The sequence below is a fragment of the Leuresthes tenuis genome, unplaced genomic scaffold (genome assembly GCF_036924035.1).
Source record: "Leuresthes tenuis unplaced genomic scaffold, fLeuTen1.0.hap1 SCAF_3, whole genome shotgun sequence".
In the NCBI taxonomy this organism is placed as follows: Eukaryota; Metazoa; Chordata; class Actinopteri; order Atheriniformes; family Atherinopsidae; genus Leuresthes; species Leuresthes tenuis.
This window is the reverse complement of record NW_027325357.1, coordinates 19,646,588-19,669,494: the sequence shown is the minus strand read 5'-3', so window position 1 is coordinate 19,669,494 and position 22,907 is coordinate 19,646,588. Positions and strand designations below refer to the sequence as shown.

Here is a 22,907-nt window from a genome sequence, read left to right as displayed (position 1 = left end):
ACTGATGCATACACGAGAGGGCACATTTCAGACTTTTTTTATTTATTTATTTAAAATGACACAGGATGAAATGGATCAAATATACACAATGGGGGAATAAAAAAAAAAAAAACATTTAGCTGCATGTTCAGAGGCCTGTCAATCAACCAGTTTCAAATGAACCTGCTGGCATGTAGCTTCTCCAGCTGCGGGGCCGCTGCCTTTCAGTTATTTCAACAAAAAGTCTGTCTCAAGCAGTCTCTTATCACCGGGATCACAGATCCTCGGTCTCCTTTGGGCCTTCCATTTTCCACAAAACCATTTTCAGTGTTCTTCCCACGTCAGTTAATCATGATGAAGTTCGACTTGCAATGAGCTGAAACACAATCGGCAACATGTTAGTGCTTCACAAAGATCAGTGGAAAATGTTCAAACTTGACCAAAAAGTGCACCGACTTCCTGTTTCTGTGAGCGGAAAATCTTCAATACTCTCCGTGGACTTGTTTCAGAGTGCTGCGAGTCTTTAGCCAGACTCGCACAGCTGTGCGGGGAGACATAGCTGGTACTTCACTTACCGATGAACTCTGCGACAGGGTCATGTTCGCCCTCAGTGCGGATCGTCCCTGCAATGCTGTCGTTCTCCAGGATGGGCAAGAAGAGCTGAACAAAGTCTGACGTGTAGGGAGGCGCGATCACATCCAGCACCTTAAAGGGAAGCGACTCATGCTGAGCTTTGTTTAAAAAGGTACGATGTATGTGATACGGGTCAGACCACAACCACAAGTTATGCTCTTCTAAAACTTAAAAGGCACAGAAAGCACGATATATATATACAACTCTGTGTGTTATAGTATTCTTCACCCAACTCTGTCTGTATTTACAATAGTTTTTCTTATCTTGTTGAGTTTGGGGTCTATAAAAACAAACAAAAAAAGAGCTTAAACTGCAGTTTTCTTCTTGGCTCAGCGACTGGTCACAGCTTCTTTTACTCTCTGTAAACTGCTGATATTTTCTCACTTCAGGTGCAGAAGAAGAGCACCTACATTTGAACGCTGTGTTTGCAAGAAACAAGGTAGAAAAAAAACTCCGTCTGGAATTTAAATAGTTTTGGCCACTTCAGAGCAGCAGAAACTCCAAACAAACATTTGCTTACTCAGACTTTTAACACTCCCAGAGCAACATTATCACTTTTTTGCCCAGTCATGTTTCCATAAGTCCAATTGTATTTCTTTTTTTCTTTGTCTCTACCAACACTTTAAGTGAACACAAATGCTCCTGGATTCATGTCAGTTACTGTAAAGTATACATGCAAACCCAGAGAGAACTTCTCTTCCCTTATTTTCCTGTCACGACTACTCCAAGCCAAAAGCAGCTCTTACCTCAGTGACAAAATATCTAATGAGGGAGATATCCGTGTTGAGTTTCTCCAGACATTTGCGAATGTAGCCGACGACAGGCAGGACGTAGCCACGACTCAGCAGATGAACCATTCGGTCCAGCAGAGTCTTCTTTAACTCCAACTAGAGTTGAAACGAAACCAACATGCCCATATTTGACAGCCTCCATCTTGGAAGTGAAATGTAAGTATGGCGGTTTCCACAGGCACCCACCTGCTCCATGACGTCCAGCTGAGAGTGCTCCGTCTCAAAGAGCTTGATGAGCAGCTGGAGGACCTGTGGGTGCAGCAGCTGGTGGCAAGTACAGATCTGCGAGGAGGAGAATTTCATGTTTAAATTTCACTGCGCTCTTCACGACTTGAACGAAAACCAAGCTTAGGGTCTGGTAATAATGTCATACCTCATCCAGTAAAGCTAAATGCACTGGAGTGTGGTCAGTCTGGAGCTGGAAGTAACGCGGCTCTGACACTGTCCAGTCCACCCACTTCAAAACTCCCATGGCTACGACTGGAAACCTAAACACACGGCGACAACATCCGCAGACTCAGCCAGCAGTCAGGAGGTCTTTGTATCGAGCTTTAATACTCATCCCTAAGTTGCTCCTTTCTACCACAAACTGCCATCAATTAGTCTGCTGAACATTTTTTGATAAACTGATCCATAAAATAGATGTTTCCAAAACAGGAAAGATCATCTTTTTCACCTGGAAAAAAATCTAAAACTCAAAGTTTTAGATTTAGAACCCAAGCACGCACATTTTGGAGACCTTGGTCGTCCTCTCACCTGATGCATTGGTACAAAGTGCCAAGTTCAGCCACCAGCTCTGTAGCTCCTTTGTTCTCATTGCAGCAGAGGTTGTGAACAGTCTCTATGGCCTTGGAAGTTGACTTCAGCTCATCTTTATTGATGTTTACTCGCTTGTTCTGGGATTGGATGAAAAGGAGGTAAAACATTTAGGAATTTAGGAAGTCGCAGTTAAGAAGGAAAAACAGAGGACACGAGAAAACAATTAAGCAAATAAATGTTGTCCACATGCACAGGGCGGCTGCCAGCTAACTTCATTCAAACAACGCCAACAATCACTGCGTTTACAGATTTCAACATTTTTACATCCTGTACCTTCTTCCATGTCTCGACAACGCTGGCAGCGTAGGCCAAGATGTGGATGTATTTGTGTTTATGGTCCTGGTTGATTTTTGATCCAGGCTTGAAAAGTGACTGCATGAACAGGTCTAGAAAGGCAGGAACTCTGATCTGAAGGCAAGAAACAGGAAAGAAAAAAAGACTATTTCAGTTAAGGGCACCTTCGCAGAAAACGCAGTGGACATAAACTGAAGAGAAGCACAGTCCTCACCAGCTCTACGGGAGGAGGGTCCATGCTGCTGAACATCTTGAACAAAACCGTGATATCGGCAGGATTCAAGGCTCCTTTGGACAACATGGCGCCCAGCGCCTGGCAGGCTCGAGGGTAGGCTGCTGCTGTGCCGAGCGCGAGGGTTATCTGACTGGCGTCATGACCTCTGAGGTATAAACCATGCCGATAAAGTTAATCCTGACGTTTTTTATTTATTTATCTACACACAAACAAAATCCAGCCCAATCACCTTATATCATAAAAGAATGTGCATTTGTGTTACTTTAACACAAGTTTGAGGAGATTCCTGGTTTTCCAGCCTGAGATCACTAGACTATAACTCAACTGAATTGTTGCCCCTGTAATCTCATACCGTCAGTTACACTGACTTCTTTGGCTTAACCCTAAAAACAACAACTGCTTAACCTTGTACATCTTAAAAGACGCTGTCGCTGAATTACGAGAGGATGTTACCTCTCGTGCGCAGACTTTTGCACCTCCTGGCTGATCCTGCGCACAGCTGAACCGCCCTGCTCCTCCTGAGCGAGGATGGACATCATCGCCTGGGCAAACAGGTACGTGTGCTCTCCGTGACACACCATTTTCTGCAGGAGAGAAGAAGGAACAACACGGCGAAGATCAGAACTTTGAGAGTGAGAGTTTTACAGAGTTTCAAAATACTTTCCAAAAATTCTGAGATATTCAGTTGTCTGTAATCAATACGTTAATCAAAAAGTTTCTGGATGAAAATTAATTAATTAAAGAGCTTTCTTTTACAACTGCATTAATAAGTAACACAAGCATGTCTCTGAAAGCATCATTAAAACATATTTCACTGAGCCACGCAGCGTTCGTGGCTAAAAACTATACAGCCCCAAAGAAGAGTATGCACACACACACACACACACACACAAAAAGCCACGATTAATGACAAATATCCATTTACTCAGACATAATAGATAATAGATAATAGGCAGCTGCTCTGTGACATTGTGCTGAACCAAATGGTCACGAAAGCAGTCACCAGCTGGATTTATCTAAGCAAATAGGTAAGAGCCTTCCATTAGAAAAGTATTGCAGTGATTGATGTGTTTCAGCTGGAAACTGAAGAAACTCCTGAAATTGGGTTAAAATATGATCAAACCCTGGAAAGATAAGTGGTGAACCATCAAAACGGAAATCTTGACTGGTCATGATCAGACATCACTTAAATGTTTGTGGAAATCAAATAGAAGAAAACGAGCAGCAGAACTACAACCATCTGGAACAGTAAGAGTATTTCACACACGCATGATGTGGAGACCAGTCATGGTACTGGGATTAAACAGCTGTGGACCACTTATCAGCAGAGCTAATACTGTGTCAGTGTGTGACAGAGCAGAGCAGAGCAGAAATGCAGCTGTCAACACCAAACGTCTTTAACCGCCTGGTCGGTATATCTTTGGCCACCATGTCAAAGAGACGGGCAGCTGATAATGTTTCACCTGCACGTCAGGGCAAAACAAGACGGGGAAATCTGCACACACAGCAAATTCTCACCGCAAATTCCGGCAAGTTCTTCTCCAGGTTTTCTTCTCCTCCGTCCAGCAACGTGGCCAAAGAGGTCCTCAACACCCGGGAGAAAACCTCCAGCTGCTGACACGCTGTCGACACGCTCGTGATCTCTCCTTGGTAACCGGCGTCAGAGATAAGCTAAAACACACGAGAAAAATCACAAAACCGAAGAGACACTATCTTCTCATAGGTTTTTGATTTCTCAAAACGTGAGATACAAAAAATATACATCAGAGGAGGTTTTACACTCCAGTGTGTGCATCACTTCTGGGCCACACGCTGCACCGTGACAATACCTTTACAGTGAAGTTGAGCATCAGGCAGTCGGGATGAGCCTCCGCCAGTTTATAGAACAGATCCCTCCACGTCGTGTGTGCTATCATCTGCTCGAGCCAAGCAGGAGTCTAGAAGACACAGCAGGCTCAATTCATTTGGCTTCTCGTAAGAGCTTCACCTGCTTAAAATGTGGTTGCTCGGATATCTGACCTCTCCCTCGACAGTGAAGATGGAATCTGCTTTCTGGGGGTCAAAGTGCTTTATCAGGAGACTCTTGAGGTGATTTTCTACTCGCTCTTGGACCTGAGCAGGTTCTACACCTGCGGCCGAAACAACATTAAAGCTCATATTAATGAAAGTATATCAATAAGAACACACACTTCAGACTGGATAAGAAAAGAAACAAAACAAACATTAGAAAAATAAACAGTCTGTTACCCATCTGGATGAGCCACTCAGCCAGCAGATTAACCGTCTGAGCCACAGCAGAGTAGTTTTCAGAGAGGAGCTGGATCACATGTTCTGGAGAGCCACCTGCTTGGAAATACCTGCAACAACAATGTGGCGCTTACTCTTCAAAACACTGGTGTTTTTTGCAGTTTCATGATGCAAATCATCTGACTTATCTTGTTCGTATCAAGAAATCTTTTGCACGTTAACCAGTTGGATGGATTGTGTTAATCCAGGAGAGTGGAGAGAGAAGCTTACATTTTCAGGGTGTTGAATATTGCAGGCTCCATGATGTAATCCCTGCTGGAGAATTTCTTCAGACAATCCTCCTGGATTTTCCCATCGTCTTCTCCTTCACCGTAACCATCCTCCTGAAAATAAAAATTGACACTGATGGTCTGACCTGACCAACTGAGATCCACTATTCCCACGACTTCCCTGGAGGACTGCTGAGCACCTCAACACAAATGTGATGAAACCTCATCCAATTTTAAAGCCAGTAAAATGATGATAGCGCTGTTCTTGAGCTCGAAAACAATGTGTACATTTAGAGCAGGCTCACACTCACACAACACTATAATATCTAAACATTATCAAGTCATATGTGAATTATGGAATATTTAGACAACAGCAACACAAAATGAAAACCCTACATGATTTGGATGACATAGTCTGACAGGTCAGAGTTTGATGTTACATTGGTCAATGTGAGAGCTCTGGGGTTTAACCTATAATGGCAACCTCCTGTGCGGCAGAGCAGTGTGCATTCAGTGTGCTTATAAGTGTCAACGACCCAGAATTAAACAATTGGCTTTGTTTTAGCGTCAAAGTTTATGCTAAGAGTTTAGGTTGCACAAATTAAAATAATAATTTGGCATAACTTAGCACAATTTTACTTAAATGAGTCCACATAAGTTACATGGACAACACAACGGGTAAATTAGCAGGTAATGTCCACCTGTGTAGTTAGGTAGCCTGTAGCTGGCTAACCGAGCAAGTCAATACTTCCACAAGCTAATGCTAACCCAATGCTGCCTTGCTAGCTAACGGCCAGAGCTGCAAACAGCAACAAGTCGTGTTCTCACCATGTTACCCTCCGTGCCTTCCCAGTCTCCTGCGCCGCTGTAATATTCCTCGTCCATTATGACGGGAATAAAGGTGACACCACAACTAAGCAGCTGTAAGTTTTATATATTGCTGACACTTGTTTTACCCCTGCAGATGCAGTTCGGACCAAGATGTATGAAGGCTAGCCTGTTTAGCTAACAAGCTAACAACAACAGGAGGAAAATGGCGTATTGACCACGCCCCCGATACGATATAGAATACTATTATTTCCCGAGTACAGACTGTCAGTTGTTTTTTTGTTTTTTTTTAAATAATTGGCTTATCATTTTGAAATATTTCTTTTGTGGGTACAGCCAAGGGAAAAAAAAAGAAAATAATCGTTCTGGTTAAAATTTTTTATAGAAGACGTCCTAAAATGAATATATCAATTTTAAAAGCAGGTGGTGGTGGCTGTCCAGGATGTAAGGAAGCTGCCTTTTCTGAGTATTTGCATACAGACTTCACTGAAACCTTTGCTACTGTACATGTGCACAAAAATAAGTGCTTTTGCTAAACTTCAGAGGTTTAATGATGTGGAACATTTATTTTTATTTTAATTATTTTTTTTTTTTTTTTTTATTTTTTTAGGGGAAATGGTACACTACCACATATGTGAACCATTGTTTTCTGTACCTGGTCTCCTTATGGACTCTATTTAAAGAACATTATGATTGGCATATGTGATAGAGGCCTTGGATTACTCAGAAGTTACACTGGCTTCCTGTTTCACACATTTTTGTGGGGGTCATTTTTTTTGGTTGATCATGCTGGTGAAAAAAAATATATATATATATGAAATTCAGCTTACAACAAACTACAACTAAATCCTTCACGCTCTAAGAAGATGAAAGAGTCCAGATGTATGGGAACAAACGTTTTATTTTATAATGCAAACTGCAACATATGAATTATATTATTTATCCAAAGGAGCAAGAAAAAGGTCATATACCCGTGGCAAATAATCACACAGTCTGGTTTAAACTACGTCCAACACAATATTTTCAACCTCAACCATAAAGGGAAAGTCCACCCGAAAACAAAACGTACATTCCTTTGATGTCGGACAGTTCATTCTTACTCTGTGGACATAATCGAGTCTCATCCACCGCCGGGAACAAGGAATCCAGGACTTTCATCTTCCTCTGCAGACAGCGCCAAACGGATACCTGACTTTGTATCAAAGCCGGCAAACTGTTAAGGAATATGGGCAAAAGTATCGGGTGCAAACTTTTGCACGTTTTGGATTATCGATCCATTTTTTTTGTTTTGAAGTGCGCACAAATGTTGACTGAACTGTGTAATATAGGATTCATAAAGTGAATTCTTCAGGGTTTTTGCTTCAGGAAGGCATCTTATCAAAGTTTTTCTACACACAAATATAGCTTCAGGTGAAAACTGAACCTGACTTAATCTGTTCAGCTATTGCTCAGATAAATAATATTTACTCTACAAGAAAAAGATAAGTTTCACATTGTTCATCAGATGCATGTCAAAGAAAGTACAGTCCTGAAATGTCAAACTGACATTTTTTGGTTGAAAAATCCCTGCGCTGGTTTATGTTTTGTTTTGTTTGTTTTCTCTAAAACCACATCTGCATAAAGTCTTGGAAAGTTTCAGAAAGGATTAGTTGATTAGCTGGAAAACCAGCCGAGTGACAAAAACAGTGACAGAAGTCTTTAGTAACTCCGGGGAGGGGAAGGAAAATAGCACCATGTTCACTGAGGGCAAGCCAGAGGGTGAAGGAGAGACGCCACAGGAAACGCAGAGTTCAGGTGTGTGCTGAAGTCCTGTGGCTTGCAAAAAACAAACAAAAAAACAAAACAAAACAAACTGCTTCAACATCACTTTTTGGTCTTCATTCTCCTCTGTCATAGTCTGGCTGTGTGCAGCTTATGCAAATATAGTCCTCCTTCTCTGCTCGCTCAGCAGACAGTCCCACACAGACCTGGTGGAACCACTGATTACAGCTGCCGTCACACTGGACCCAGTTCACCTGAAATGACAGATGGGAAATACAACGTACTGTTAATCTGAGCACAGGTCGGTGCGATGTAAACGCTGCAGTCTGACCAACAGTACCTCGTCGCCCTCAGGTTCTCTGCACCATGGCGCAGCACACAGCGAGTAGTCCTCCTCTGAATCCGACGGGCCAGGGTCAGATATTGTGTGTGTGGGGGAACACGTCCTCTTTGATTCGTCACTCCTTTCTTTGCTTTTCTTGGGCTTCTTCTTGCGGGACTTCTTGGCCTTCTCACTGTGCTGAGAGTCTGAGCTTTCCTTGCGGCGCTTGGTTCGTTTGCTCTGGCTGTTTAGCGCCTCCTTTTTCAGACTTGACACGGCGTTCTACAGAAAATATAAGATTTGGAAATTGCTTTTAAGATCTACCTTAATTATGACATTTTGATTTAGTCTTATTTCAGCAACTTTCATTACGTGCCTACATGTAAAATACTTTCTGAAGTCATACATGAAGTTAAAGAAATGGAACTTAAGGGGTCGACTGTATTCGTCCACACCTTGATGTGGTGGGGACTCCCACTCGGAGACTCTTCTGTGTCATTCCGACAGGGAGAGCTGTGTGAAGGCAGGGGGACCAGTTTGTACAACAGGTATCTGTACAGCTGCTCAGTCTCAGGCAGAGTGACCTGCAGCAGGAATCCCTCCACCATTAGCTCCTCCAGCTCGGGACCGAGTCCTGTGGCAAATGTTACAAGCATCAGGGAGTCAAGAGAGTTCAGAGGTCAACTAAAAAAAGGATGGACTACAAAGAGTTTTCAAAAACGGACCTTGGACTGGAACGGACTGATGCTTAGTATGAAAAGATGATCCATTTATTTCCTGAGTCGGACATGAAGACGTTCTGGACCCGACTCTCCCCTGAAACATCAAAGTTAAATGCATCATTACGACGATACATTCAGATCATAAGCGGTGTTCAGAGACACAAACTTTCCACTTACTGTCGCCGACACCCTCTCCAGCACTCCCTCTGCACAGGCCTGCTGGACTCTGTGCTGCCACCGCACCGTCCTCTCAATGAGGAAGCGCAGGGCGTCTCCTTCTGGCAGGCGAACCCGAATCCTCTGCAGCGAGGCCAGCAAGGGCAGAACCTTGTCCAGAGGAGGTTTTCTTGTCCGCTGGCAAAACGGGCAAAGCCAGGCTTGGCCGTACTCGAGGTCTTCAGCCGCTGAGACACAGCCGCAGTGGAAAAGGTCTCGACAGAGCTCGCACTGCACCATGACACCTGAAGGGGCCTTTTGGCAAACACAAACGCAAAGCGCACAACAGTTTTCAGCAGGCAGAAACTTGGACTCATTCGAAGCTCTCAGAGCCAACAAGATCTCCAACTCCCTCTGTCGGACATCAGCAAGAGTGGCCATCTGCGAGAAGAGAAAAGCAAAAACTATAAATCATTAACTAATAATGCAGCCGCGTCTCATTTACAACTTTACATGTACACCAGTCAAAATAACATGGGTGATTTATCCTTTAAGATTCTTTAACACTGAACCATTTCCATCTCACAAAAGAAAACCAAAAAACATCCAACCACCTCAGTTCAAAATCTAGCCCATATGTTGAGTTTTAGAGTCTGAGTGAGCATCAAAGCAAACAGACCTTTCAGTCATCTTGAAGCTTCCAAAGTGAGGTTTGTTTTTTAAAATTAAGAATAACAACTTTTTCTCAGGTAGAACTTTAACCGATGCACCGTGAAGTTAACGTTCAGCCGTGGGAAATCTACCATAACGCAGGTACACTCACAGCAGAGGCGGAGTCCCGGCTTTCAGACAGAGCTTTCTCCACGTCACACAAAGACTCCAGTTTTGTTGAAGATTTTTTATTGACTTGTGGAGCTTCTTTCATTTTCTTAGATCTTGACTTTTGCTGCCCAAAGCCAACATCGCATCTTGGGCAGAGGACCTGAAAACCAGATGACAAAACAACATTGAATATTTAGAACCACACTTAGAAAGAAGGCTGGAAACTGATCACACTCGGTATCTCAATTCACCTCAAGGAGAGAGAAGGGGGAATTTTTCAGTAGGAATGTTTTTGCAGCACTCTCCTTCCAGCTCTGAACGTCACCGACGAGGGCCTCGAGTCGGCTCAGCGGGTCGAGCCTCACCGGGATGCCCTCTGCTCTGAGAACCAGCTCAGAGAGGCTGTCCAGCACAGGAATACGTCCCCCCAGCTGCAAGCGAGCAAAATCTTTAGCTTCAGCATAAACTCGAGTGTCTGCACAAGTCAAAAGGTGAGGGCATATTTTACCTGGAGGGTTTCGGCTTCATGAAGCCATTTCTTGGCCTTGCTGACAACATCCTTCAGCTGCAGACAGTTGGGCAGATAAGCAGGGATGTTTTCCACTTCTTGTAGAGCAGCATCCAGTGTATCAATGCTGTGATATGGCCTGTGGAGACAGATTATATAGAACTACTGTAAGCACAAGAGACTTTCCAAAAGTTGTCCAACATAGTGAAAATATAGTGCATTTCATCCAGATTTATACAAAGAAAAACAGAAAGCCTTCTCATTTGCAGTGTGGAGTGTCTGCGCACTCATTAATGGGTTAAGTAGAATCACAACACCGTGATCCTCTTCATGCACCATGGTTCTGCTCTGCAGACTAGGCACATTTCACTCTGTACCCTCACACAACATGTGACTGTGAATTACTCGCAATGAGTTAATAAGTGGGACCAATTTGGGATTATCTTTAGGTCGCCTCAGCATCAAATTGGTTCATTCGTGGAAAATGAATGCTTTTCACAGACCGACCTTTAGAGCTAATAACAGATAGATGGGCAGGGTGTTGTACCTCTATACCTAAAGTGATCGTCATCCATCTGGATGTCATAGATTCCGTTTTTCATTGATAAATTAATATCTTAAGAACTTTGAGCGCTAAGCTAAAAACAAAATACGACGAACAATTTGAAGATTCAATTAAAACAATAAAATAAATAAGACTTAGTGATATGAAACTTAGCACCTGATATGTGCATCGTACTTTCATTCATTCCTGTAAAACCTATAGAAAATGGCTCGTCACCTGGACTCCATTAGGCTGAGCACCTTCTCCTCCCACTGCTCTGACACAGTCAGCAGCTCCTGCAGACGAGCCATAGCTTTCTCCACGGAGCTGTGAGGAGCCAGGCCCACACCCTGGTCTATCAGCCTCCTCATGGTGTCGAGACAGAGGCAGTCTGGCCTGCTGCTGGCTTGCTGCACGGCCTCTAGCCATCGAGCCTGTTCCAGTCTCTCCCTTAGCAGAGGCAGCTGCGGCAGCTCCACGTCCAGACCCAGACTCACATCCAGCAGGTCCTGAAGCTCCTGCGGGCTGGGTGACTCGTCAGAGAGGAGACGGTCACTGCGCTGCTGGAAGTCATCCACCCGGGTCAAAAGGTCCTGAAGGTCATGAAATGCATTGTGTAACTTCACATAAAATGAAAGTCTACTTATGTAATGTTGTGGGACCCAAGATATACTTTTACATTAGACTGACGATGAGGACACAGAAGTGTTTGAGGATGATGAGGAAAAAAATAAATACAACCTTAATACCGCTCATCAAATCATTCATGATCAATAAAGTAATAAATAAATACATAAATGCTTACCTTCAGTAAAGGAGCCTGTCGAATGTTACATGGCAGCTTGTCCAGCTGTTGGACAAAGGACCTCAACTCCTCAACAGTCAACTCGTTCTGGTTTTGAGACTTTCCTCCTCCAGAACGGTACCTGAAACACAGATTTAAACGGTCAAGAAAATAAAACTAAAGACTGCCGATAATGTACTGTACTACGAAAAAAAAAAAGGACATATATATATACACAGTGGAATAAACTATAACTGACATGGACTCACTGAAAAGCTTGAGAATAATGACTGTATTTTTTATGTCGTAACATGATTATGCAACATTCAACACAGCAAATCTTTATTGATTAGGTTTGATTATGATTAACAGCGACACAGAAGAATCCACAATCTTTTATTTTTAGCACCTCGTCTGCCTCTTCCCGTTGAGAAGCTGCTGAGCCATCACAGCAACTTTATCAGCCTCTGAGGTGATGGTACGCAGCTGATTCAAAAGGCTGGTTTTAGGGAATGCCTTTGTTTCTGCTAGTTCCACCAGGCTGTGAAGCTCTTCCAAACCTGACCAGAAAAAACAAACATGTTCACTTTAAGATTATGTTTAAATAGGTTACTAAATGAAGCGGAAGTAAAGCTAATTCAAAGACTGTGCTGAGTAGACATCTTCGCAACCTCTTTTCTTGGTTCCTTTGTTCTCCACGATGTCCTGAACACAACAAATCCAGTCTTTATAGGACTCTGCGCGCAGTTTTACCGACGCCATCATGGGGTACAGCTCATCCAGGGAAAACTTAAAACTGAGAAGACAAAAAGAAAGGCAGTTAATACCAATGGTGATTTTGTCATTTCTCTGAGTTTAGTAGAAAGTAATCTCCTCTTTCTGACACTAGTTCAAGTGGAAATTTGCTTAAATGACGTGTGGATATTACTGCAAAAAACAAGCGCTTATTCAACATTGCACAGACTAGTATGTTAAGTAGTGTGGATTACTGAGGACTCACTGGAGTGTGAGGTTACTACGAGGACAGGAGCAGAGGTCCTGGGCGTGGTACAAACAAGCCATCTTGTTGGGACTGCAGACGCAGGTGATGCCAGACAGGTAGCAGGTGGTCCGACACTTGAAGCACTGCCGCTCCTCATCTGGGAGCACCTCGTAATCAACTTGTCGAGACTGCACCACACCCTGGAGACACGGATTCAGTCATTAGAGCCACAGAGGGGATGGGAGGGCTAAATGTGGCATCTGTGCAGACCATAAAAAGTCTCCTAATCTAAATCTTCATCGTAATGATGATCATGTTTTAAACAGGTTTCTCGAACAAAGATGAAATTAAACATGGATATGCCAACATTTCCACAGAAGACATGTTGACATCTTAACTTTGCAACAACTACACCCAAGGAGCCTCCGCATGATGCTGAAATAAAAAAAAATAAAAGGCATCAAACAGCTGCTCACCATTCTGTTGATCTTTTCTCGTAACACTCTCTCCTCTTTGAGCATGGAGGTCATGTCCTCCTGCACTGCTGAAGCCAGGTCGACATCCATGGAGTCTGCTTTTAAGGCCATGTTGCAAACCATCTCGTCATGAGAGAAGACGCAGTATCTGCTCAGTTGACGATAGTGATCCACACAGTTACGGCCAATGGGCATCTGCCAGGAAACACGATGCAGGTGAGTTTTAAGTGCAAAAGGTGAATAGAAAACACTGATGTAGGAGAATTAAATCCATCATCCTTCTCAGTACTGCTCATTTATTTTAAACTCGACGCGAAACACATTTCTGAAGTTCTCCTAAATGTTTTTGAACAGAACAACGCAGGTATTGTTTGAAAACGGTCACTCACCCAGTCCATGGTGCAGAAGTTAACCGCTTCAGCAAAGTTGAAACCCTGGTTGAATCCACTGTGGTAAGCTCTGGGGAAAGTGATGACAAACTCCCCCGCACACTGGTTGGTGCGATAGATCTAGATTTAGTAAGAAAGACATCAATAAATATTACAGGCAGTTCATGTTCAAATATCATCATAATCCAGCTTTGTTTCACTCTTTAATCACGAGCAAATTAAGAGTCAACAGTGAGCAGGTTACCGGAACGCCGCTGTTCATTAGCGTGTTGGGATTCATGATGGTGACCAGCTGGTGAAGGAGGTCTGGCTGGGACTCAAACAGCTCCGGGGCCAATTTCTTCATGACCGACTCCAGGTGCTCTGCAGCATAACCAGGGGCCCCGTACCACGTCTTCGGCTCACCCCTGCACATGTGAGCGAACATTTTAGCAGAGTGGGGGAAAATGATTAAAAACATTTAGAATTGTATTTCACAGGATTGAAACAACTATTTTAAAACGATGATAGGAGAGACCTGCGTACAACGTCTCTAAAAACAGCAAAATTATGACAAAACAAACAAAAAACTTCATGTTAAAATCACCATTACTGAAAAGAAAGGTTCCAAAAAGGCACTCTACCAGTGAAGATAGTTTATAGAGTAGCTCCAGTGGTCCTCAATATGCCAGCAGAAAGAGGAGAAGCACATCCCCACATAAAGCCAGGGAACCTTCATCCCACAGATGTCGGCTGTAATGTGAGTCAGCACTGAGGCATCGAGCACCGGCATGTTGTTCAAGTTCCAGCCGCTGCTCAGGTAATGCTGCAGGTCAGAGACAGGTGTCAACACGACCTCCACCTCTCGGGGAGCCCAACTTAGCACCGGGTTTATCGAGTCCAGGCTACGCTCGCTGAAATGTTGTGACCGGCACGTTTAATTCAAAAGAGAAAAATAAAACAACTGAAGTGCAACGTGGCTGTGAAGTAGCTGTGGCAGAACATGAGCTCAGTGTTCCTCTCGCTGTTTAAATCTTTTATATTGCCCGTCACGACCGTGAGCACCGCCTAATGCGGCATTCACAAGAACTTCATGCACTGAATTTTTAAAACAGCAGCTACATTTATTCAACGCTGTCTGGTGTTTTAATAAAGTCAGTTATTGATCCCACTCTAAACAACATGCATAAATCCTGTTGGGTAGCTTGTTCATAAAAACCTGTCAGTGTTTAGAAACAACTGTTGCCGTCGCAGAGAACTAGGATCTAGCAACTACCCTGCAGCAGCCCTGGCTCTGCTCATGGAGCTGGCATGATGTGAACGCTAGTTGGCAGAATTGCATACACTGTTGCCACTAATATAACCACCTACATGTAATTTCATTTAGATCATTTTCCTCAAGTTCATTTTATTGTGAGTGATTCCAAAGCAGCAAAACCAAATTTGTTTTGCCAGTAGAAAAGTATGACACGCCTCCAAGACGGACATACTGTACCTCATCCCCAGGAGAGACTTCAAAATGACCGTTCTTCACAGGGAAACCACTCCCAAACTCCTTTGAGGCGATGTCTGCTCCATACTCCACAGTGACGTCCTCCTCAATGGTGCTGACAAGACGCCAGAACTCCTTCTCAACCAGCTCAGTGGGAACCATCTAAAAATCAAAACAAACGGCATTAAACTCAAATCGAGAACTTGAACTTACTGTATGTAAACACAGACGCTCGTCTGCCATGATTGGTGCAGAGAATTGTCCCCGAAAAGATGTTTGAACAAAACACACACGTCAGCTGGACGAATTCTCAAAGCTTTAACATGTAGGAGAACTGTTTCCTGGTCCCCCTCCAAACATCTTCCCATCTCATGCAAGTATATCTGTGTAGTGAGTTTGTGGAAAAGGTAATAACTGATAACAAACAGAGGACTCCCTCTGAATGTGCGCTACCAAAGCTCCAACAAATTCATAAAGTTAATAACAAAGAATCCAAGACCGTCTCCTTCCAAATTGAAAACATGCCTAAAGTCTTTGAAAACTGATTAGAACTGAAAAATAAATGTGATGGGCTATTTCTGCATCTTGATAGCATAATACATCAGTGTGCACATCACAACTTACTGACAGATGTCAAGTTTGGAGTCACTGTTCAAACAATGACAGCTCAGAGGAAAAAAAATAAAAAAAACACTTTAAATCCACATCTTGCATAAAATTGCAAGAGATGTCAAAGCTAAATTACAGGGGAATGTGTGATAGAAGTGAAGTGCCTGCAGTTGAATCCTTCAACGGTTGTCTGGACCTTCTCACTCACATGAACTGGCATGTTGAAATAATCAGACTTGAAGGAGTCGGCCATGTCTCCAAAAGCTTGGAGGGTGTAGCTCCTGCCTGCTTGTTCAAAGCCAAATGCAACGGGAGGTTTGCCACATTCCTGTTTAAAAAAAAAAAAAACAACACAAAACAGAACAAAGGATGATCACCACCTTTAAGATATTACATTGTTTGTGTCAGACGAGGGGAGGGAGGGAGGGAGGGAAGGGAGGGAGGTCGTAGTCTTGTTCCCAATTACGAGCAGACTTCAGCCCCCTGAGGGTGGAGGTGCAGCCGCTCACCTGAGCCAGGCACTTGGGGCATCTCCAGTCGCCTTTGGGAACCTCGTGGAGCGGGGGGATCAGACAGAAGATGTGATAGCTGTCGTCACAACCATCACACAGCAGCAGGCGCTCCTCTGCACTTCCACTGCCGCAGACCAGGCACATGTACGTGTCCACCTGAGAGAACAGTTTGAGCTCGTCATTCAAAGCGGCGCACACAGAGAACAATGCTTTATTTACAGCGACCCGTTATTTTCACAAACAAAAGAAACCATTTACTTTATTCACCGAAGGTTTGTTTATTTCATTTAATACGGTTTCTTCATATTGTTTCTGATCCATGTGATCAATGGGCTCCTTTTTCACCTCAAAGACCGCCATTCTCACTGAAAGACAAGGATGAACATTCAAAGGACGCTTCAGGAGGGCCCAGTAACATTGCTCTCACGAATCAATGCGTTCCCCTTTTTATTCGTGCATTTTTTTCTCCCTTTTTTCTTACCAGGTTCTGGTTTAGGAACATATGTCCCCATTCTTCTCCTCAGATTGGGACGATTCTCGCAAATTTCTCCAGGTTCAATTTTGAAACAGCCTCTCTGCAGATTTAGTGAAAGTCAGAGAGAAAGATGGATGGAAACGGAGTGAGTTGTACACTCATTAATGAATGAGATATCAGGGATAGAACAAAAAGAAATGGAAAATACTTAATAAAAATACTCGTGTCAGCTGAATTTTCCTCCTGCTTCTGCTTAATCAAATTGAAGCATTTTTAATGCATTTCTATCCAGTAGAGGTGCTGTTATAGCTGTAATTCTTCTTGACATTTCATATAATGTCGTGACTTTTGCAGTTCCCTTTAGCTGTCATTTTCATTATAAAATCCTTCTATCCTTTAATAGCTTTCCCCTTCAATGAAGCTTCATTAAAGTCAGTTTGACAGCAGAGTGGTTTGTAACCACAAAGTCGATGAATTGATCGAACTCGGCTCACAATCTCAAATGACAATCACAGACTACTAACAAGTCCAAGCGAGTCATTAAAAGCCCAATAAGTTTATCAGATTTTGAGAATTTATGAGTGTGAGGGGTAGCCCAACCTTTACCAACTCTACACTTCTGACCTCGACTTGCAGAGCGCAGAATGGTCAGAAGAAAGAGCGAAGACTCACCTCAGATCTCATTCGTTTAGCGCGACGAGCGACGGTGCAGGTCTCCTGTGGCTGGACAGATTGGCGCTGTGGCAGATCATGAGGGGTGTACTCCTTGTCTTTAGTATCATTTGTCAGGGTGGCCTTCTGCTGAACAAACAGGGAAGTGTTATGAGATGGGTGCTCAAACCTGCTGAAAACCATATTGGAATAAAGAGCCTCTGGATGTTTTGGTGTTCATAAATGCTTTTGAAAATAGAAAGAAAACTATCAAAAACCTTAAAAATGGAGATTTTGAGTTTCAGTAAATTTGGAGCAGCCACGTTCGGCTTCCTGGATAATAAACGTGTAGACGCAGTTGAGTTTAAATGGGTTGAAATGAGCTATGATGAGTGGTTCAGTACTCTTCCACTGAGCTAACAAGCTGCTTTGCTGCTGTGGAAAGGAAACTTTGGGTACGTACAGGCAGGTTGGCTCCAGTCTGGAAAAGGTTATACGGGTAGAGGATCCGCTCATAGTGTGCCCGCAGATGAGAGCCAATGGCCTTCCCAGGAGCAAAGCCCATCTTGACCGATATCTTAGTCCAGCGCCTTTCTCTGCAGACCGCGTCAAAGCCTCCCTCCTCCTTCACCAACTTCAAGAACAAGAGATGTTCATATTCATTAGGGAGGAAGGTGCGTTGCCATGCATGGGTAGCGTTTATGTTTTCAGACGTGAACACAATAATTGCAAATTATCAACGACTGCCTCGAACTTTGCAAACCTTGTTCAGTTGGTATAGATCCAGAATCTTTCTTTCGACGTGAGGGATTTTCAGAGTGCATCCTTGGAGCTCCCAGAATTTTGCGATTCGATCCAGGAAGTTGAGTTTAACTCTGGTCTGAGCCTGGAAACAAAACAAAGATTAGTTACTGTATTACACATGGCATTCGCCAATGTGAGAATCACAAGATAAAGATCGAATGATAAAGAAACTTAATCATACTGTCAACTTGGGTTGTTTTCAAGTGTGAAAGTTAAAGTTTCTCTTTTTGAATATAGATGCTCTAATCGGTCTGCTCTGCCCTTTTATCAGATGTTCAGAAGCTGTAAACTCTTTGATTAAATTTTAAAAAGGGCAAATGTGCTTCTAATCAGGGCAGCAGTAATGTATACAGTACAGTAGCAGAACATGATTTTCCACTGAAATACCACACCAACTTGAATTAAACTGACATAAGAAACTAATATACCTCCAACTCATTAAGCCTTTGTATTCGTGGGGTGAATTTCAGTCTGTCCACATCACAGGCAAAAGGTGGCTGCCAATCCTGAGAGAAACAAAAACACGTTATGAAAAATGACACCAAGTTTGAAGCTGAAAACAAAAGTTTAGGAGAGTCGTCAGTCTGCGACAGGCTACGATACACACATGCTCTGAACTGGTGTTACACTGAATTTGACTGTCAACAAAGACCCCTGAAGGGAACCAAACAACAGTCAGTCAACATGTCCGAGCTTACAAATTAAGACTTAGGCACAGCGAGCTGGTAAAGACACCCTGGGAAACTCATTCAGGAAATTCATTCTTTACTGGAGGAGTTTTTATTATCAAAATGATCATTATCATGGAAAAGAGTTGAAGGCTAATTGGTTGTTTGTCTGAATAATTGCTGCATCTCCCTATAAGGGCAACGAGTGAACTGCACAACAGCGTCATTATGAGACAGGAGCAGAGCAAGGAGCCGTGGGGACACCAAAACTAACACAAAAAAAGCTGAAAAACATTTTGAAATATGTGTCAGACCCTTCAGACACAACTAGGTTATAGAGTATCCACAGAACAGCCATCGCTGTGTTGCAAGGCTGACCAAATCAGATGTGTTAATGGCCATTTAAAAGACTGACAGGTCTGATTTTAATGCACCGGAAACCTGTTTTACAACAAAGCAAGTCATACGAAAACCGGGACAAAGTCTACAGGAATCATCTCAGTTGCAAAAGACAAAAAAAAAAAAATTTTAAGTGATGAAAAAGTGCTTTTCACAGCATCACAGAGACAATAATGCCAAATAGTGTTATGTCACGATGACATGGTTTATTTAATGGCTACAGATCTGTTGAAAAATTTTATTAATTAAACACCACAAAGAGTTGAAAAGGTCCAAGTAATCTCTAAAGATTATCTTTGAGATTACAGATTCAGGTCTCACAGTGAAGCAGAAAGAATGACTAACAATAAACTGCAAAGTAGAGGCGCTGCTTTGTGTGCCGAACATGTAGAGGATAAGTTTACGGTGGAAACTGGGAGCTTTTACCCACAGGTGCTCACACACATTATTTCATCGACTCAGTGTTGAGTCTGTGGAAAAACATCAGAATATTGTGAAATCTGTTCATTAAACGTACTCGTCGTCCACAGTCTCACACTTAACTGTTTGTTTACACCCATCAATCAATTCCAAAACATTGATTTATTGATTCATTTTTTTTTACGGAATGGGTTACATTGTCAGGGCAAAACCTGACAACATTAATAAACACCAACTTAGATGAGCTGGACTGGGAGAACTTTACAAATTTTAGTGCACATGATCACCTCTGTCCTAAAACAAAGGCCACAACCAACAGAGGGCCTAGACTCTTTAAAAGGATTTTGTAAGAGTCGTAACACTCTAACACAAACGTGTTATATTAACTTTCAGAATACAGCGTGTCGATTGATAATGTGCTCTGATTTAACGGGGCCCGGACGTTACCCCACAGCTCTGGATCCGATTCTGGCTTCAATCATCACAATCTTTGGAAAAAAGCCCATTTAGATGCAGTCAGATTTTAAAAATACACATTTATCCAAGCACTATAAAATGTTATATTCACATCCATTGGGCCTGGACAAAACCACCCACTGCACCCCTCCCCACCCTCCTCGACTTAGGAGGTAAATACTGGTCACACCACCTTATCACCAGTGGTTGGATTAGGCCAACAAATGCAGGAGCACAAAGGGAGAACAATCACATGGAAACACATGAAATGCAACGGGCTTGCTTCACTGCCCTCCAAGCACGTCTGACACCACCATCAGTTATACATGTGCATTTTTGCTCTACACGTGACCACTAACACGGCCGGAAACGCCAACCACACACCGTGCACACAGAAATCATTGATCAAAAACAGGTTGTGGTGCAGTGTTTATTTCCGTTCTAAAAATTTCTTTTTGAGGGGAGGAACAGGAAAAGAAAAAAAAGGAGATCTAAGACAAGATCTGCAAACACAGGATCCTGTGTGGAAATGGTGTGTGCCTCTGTCAGACAGACACCTCTCACGCAAACATGTAGAATATATCTAAAGAACAATGAAAATAAAAAATGAAATGAAATAAAAAAAGTGCTCAAACTAAATGTGCTAATGGCATTTCAGACTGTCTCACTCTGCTGGGCCCACACTGCAACCTGGAGCTAAATCTAGGTCCGACTCTCAGAAATAAAAGCCCAGGTGTGGGTGCACACGTCATGTGAGGCAAATTAAAAGGGTTTAAACCTGATAAAGAGACATTTACATACACAAGCAAAGGCTTTGTGAACAGGACAGGTCTTCACTGAGAGGCATATGCACCAGTTAAAAACGAGACAAAGATTAGCAAATGACTTGACCAGTGTTTTATATCACTATTCCATTTCCGCAAGAGCAGCCCGTCAGCAGGCCAGTCTTTGCTCAAACACCCCCCTCCTCCTCCCACCAACCCACTGTCTTTTGTTTACATGATCCGTGCTTTTTCAGCCACTGGACCAGCAAATACAAAAAGGAGCCACCCCACCCGCCGGTTTTTGATAACAATTCAGTCCCTTGTACCCCTGCCGCCGGGTTGGACCGTGCAAAGTGGGCTTTTTTTTTTTTTAAACTGCTTCCTAAGTCCTGCCACAGACGGCTGCCACGTTATCTGAATGCATACAGGTCTCACAGAACCCACTTCCACCCGGGACCAGCACGACAAAGGGGATACCTGCCAGAAAACACATCCGTCATGAGAAGATAATTCGATTCAGTGGACTCTGTCCTTTTATCCAATTTAAGTTCATGCGTGGACACACCCTTGAATAAGGGCCGCCACACATCTCAAAAATAGGGACAGTGTGAGATTAATTTGTGCTCTGCGTGCAGTATTTTTTTTCTACATTCAGAGACTTAGTGTGTGTGTTTTTGGGACTGGGAGGGATGGGTTATGGCAGAAAAATACAAAACAAATCACCACAAAAGAAATAAATTAAAAAAAATAAAACAAAAATAATTTAATTTTTATTTTTTTTTAATAAAAAAAGTCCGAGAGTTACTTTTATAACTATATAAAAGGTTATTCTGCGAGTCTAAAGCACTGGGTTGAAATGATAACGCCATCAATAATCGCACTTCGAGTGAACTCGTGATAAAGCCAGGATACAAAGAGAGAAGCAGTGTCCATTAAGCGCCGTGTTTGAAGGACCCATTTCTCCATAAACAGTTGGTCACCGAGCACGTACGTTAGCCAGCGCTGGGTGTCAGGCAACCGCAGCTCCCAACAGGCCCGCTTAACGCCGCCTAAATCCGTCAAATCCTGCTCAGAAAGTTGTGCTTTACGTCCATCTGCCTTCGTGGACGCGGTAGTCAAATAAGAAGTTCAAATTTTGGTGAGCCATTTCCTTGCGTCAGACTCCAGGAAGCACTTCATTCAGCGTTAACGTAAACAATTTACATTGGATTTGCGTACAGGCAAACTTTAACGTTTGAATTTTATTTTTTAAAAATGCCCGCTTTCTGCGGACTGTAACAATGAAAATGTGTCCGAGTGTTTTTAAGAGTTTTAATTTCGACCAAGACACGGGTTTCCTCTTGAATGGCACGTCGGTTAAAGCTTCCTACCGCGGTTGAAAACAGTACACACTCCAGCTCAAGCAGGCTCACTATTCTACTCAGAGCCGCAATCCGCCATGTTGGAACCTGTCTAAAAACACAACTTTGCCTGCTAAATCCCCCGCAGCAGACGAGGCTAACACGCCGTGCAAACACCTCGAAGAATCGCCTGAAATCAAGAGATGCTCACCGGCGGTGGTCGGATCTTGCAGATGCCAGTTTTCTCTGCAATCGGTCGTATTTTGTTGATGTACGCAAAAGGGTCGGCAAATTCCTCCCAGCTGGGCTCAAAAACAGGGCACTCCGGGGGAGGAATGAACTCATTCAGCTGTGGTTGAGTCATCGTTTCATCTTAGTCAAGACTCCAGCTGAAAAATATCCAAAAAGGCTTCCTCACGCCAAATATATTTGCTATGAATTTCAGTCTTTCAGTTCATGTCCACTCCACTCATTCAACTCAAAGACGAATTATCTAGTTGGAGACGAGCTCGTGACAGTCAGAGGCTGTGCACGTCCGCTTCAAAAAGTAGACCTGGCCTTCTGGCCAAGTCTATTAAAAAAAAAAACACACGAGCAATTGTTTTATCCGCAGCTCTAATATTTTTGACGATTCGTTTAAACTAAACTGCCTCACCTTAAATAGAGAGTATATTTCAACCAGGAAACAGTTAAAAGACCGAGTAATGGCTTTAATGCCTACTTCTATTTTGCCTACTTCAGAATCCTTAAAAAGAAGAGAAGTAACAGAGTTTGGTC

The 22,907-nt window shown here is 43.0% G+C and overlaps 2 protein-coding genes across 4 annotated transcripts; both read right to left on the bottom strand.

Moving 5' to 3' along the window:
- Window positions 1-25: 25 nt before the first annotated feature.
- On the bottom strand, window positions 26-6,303 carry nelfcd (negative elongation factor complex member C/D). Its single transcript, XM_072382399.1, has 15 exons — window positions 6,096-6,303; window positions 5,269-5,381; window positions 4,999-5,108; window positions 4,771-4,880; window positions 4,581-4,688; window positions 4,270-4,422; window positions 3,205-3,335; window positions 2,731-2,896; window positions 2,496-2,630; window positions 2,160-2,299; window positions 1,777-1,891; window positions 1,590-1,685; window positions 1,359-1,499; window positions 555-684; window positions 26-355 (listed from the first exon to the last, which is right to left on the bottom strand). Exons 1-15 carry the CDS (start codon window positions 6,150-6,152, stop codon window positions 321-323), a joined length of 1,740 nt encoding a protein of 579 aa, XP_072238500.1. The 5' UTR covers window positions 6,153-6,303; the 3' UTR covers window positions 26-320.
- Window positions 6,304-6,978: 675 nt separating this feature from the next.
- kdm5ba (lysine demethylase 5Ba) lies at window positions 6,979-22,658 on the bottom strand. 3 transcript variants are annotated; one of them, XM_072382396.1, is made up of 27 exons: window positions 22,342-22,658; window positions 18,512-18,589; window positions 18,043-18,165; window positions 17,743-17,913; window positions 17,301-17,429; window positions 16,635-16,728; window positions 16,412-16,518; window positions 16,151-16,309; window positions 15,850-15,969; window positions 15,036-15,194; window positions 14,185-14,366; window positions 13,806-13,968; window positions 13,562-13,681; window positions 13,173-13,367; window positions 12,715-12,896; window positions 12,386-12,510; window positions 12,124-12,274; window positions 11,736-11,856; window positions 11,168-11,523; window positions 10,387-10,525; window positions 10,130-10,309; window positions 9,880-10,038; window positions 9,078-9,497; window positions 8,904-8,994; window positions 8,634-8,812; window positions 8,197-8,460; window positions 6,979-8,110 (listed from the first exon to the last, which is right to left on the bottom strand). In XM_072382396.1, exons 1-27 carry the CDS (start codon window positions 22,492-22,494, stop codon window positions 7,973-7,975), a joined length of 4,458 nt encoding a protein of 1,485 aa, XP_072238497.1. In that variant the 5' UTR covers window positions 22,495-22,658; the 3' UTR covers window positions 6,979-7,972. The 3 variants fall into 3 exon arrangements, with proteins under 3 accessions (XP_072238497.1, XP_072238499.1, XP_072238498.1); XM_072382398.1 differs by having other exon boundaries at window positions 16,421-16,518; XM_072382397.1 differs by having other exon boundaries at window positions 17,301-17,426.
- Window positions 22,659-22,907: the final 249 nt, after the last annotated feature.

Coding starts and splice junctions, on each gene's coding strand:
- nelfcd (XM_072382399.1), bottom strand. CDS start 6,152: ATGGACGAGGAATATTACAGCGGCGCAGGAGACTGGGAAGGCACGGAG. Junction 4,689..4,770: donor TCTTCACTGTCGAGGGAGAG/GTCAGATATCCG, acceptor TGTGTCTTCTAG/ACTCCTGCTTGGCTCGAGCA. Junction 2,631..2,730: donor ACCCTCCTCCCGTAGAGCTG/GTGAGGACTGTG, acceptor TCTTGCCTTCAG/ATCAGAGTTCCTGCCTTTCT.
- kdm5ba (XM_072382396.1), bottom strand. CDS start 22,494: ATGACTCAACCACAGCTGAATGAGTTCATTCCTCCCCCGGAGTGCCCT. Junction 15,195..15,849: donor ATTTCAACATGCCAGTTCAT/GTGAGTGAGAAG, acceptor TTTGATTTTTAG/ATGGTTCCCACTGAGCTGGT. Junction 8,813..8,903: donor TCAGTCCGTTCCAGTCCAAG/GTCCGTTTTTGA, acceptor CATTTGCCACAG/GACTCGGTCCCGAGCTGGAG.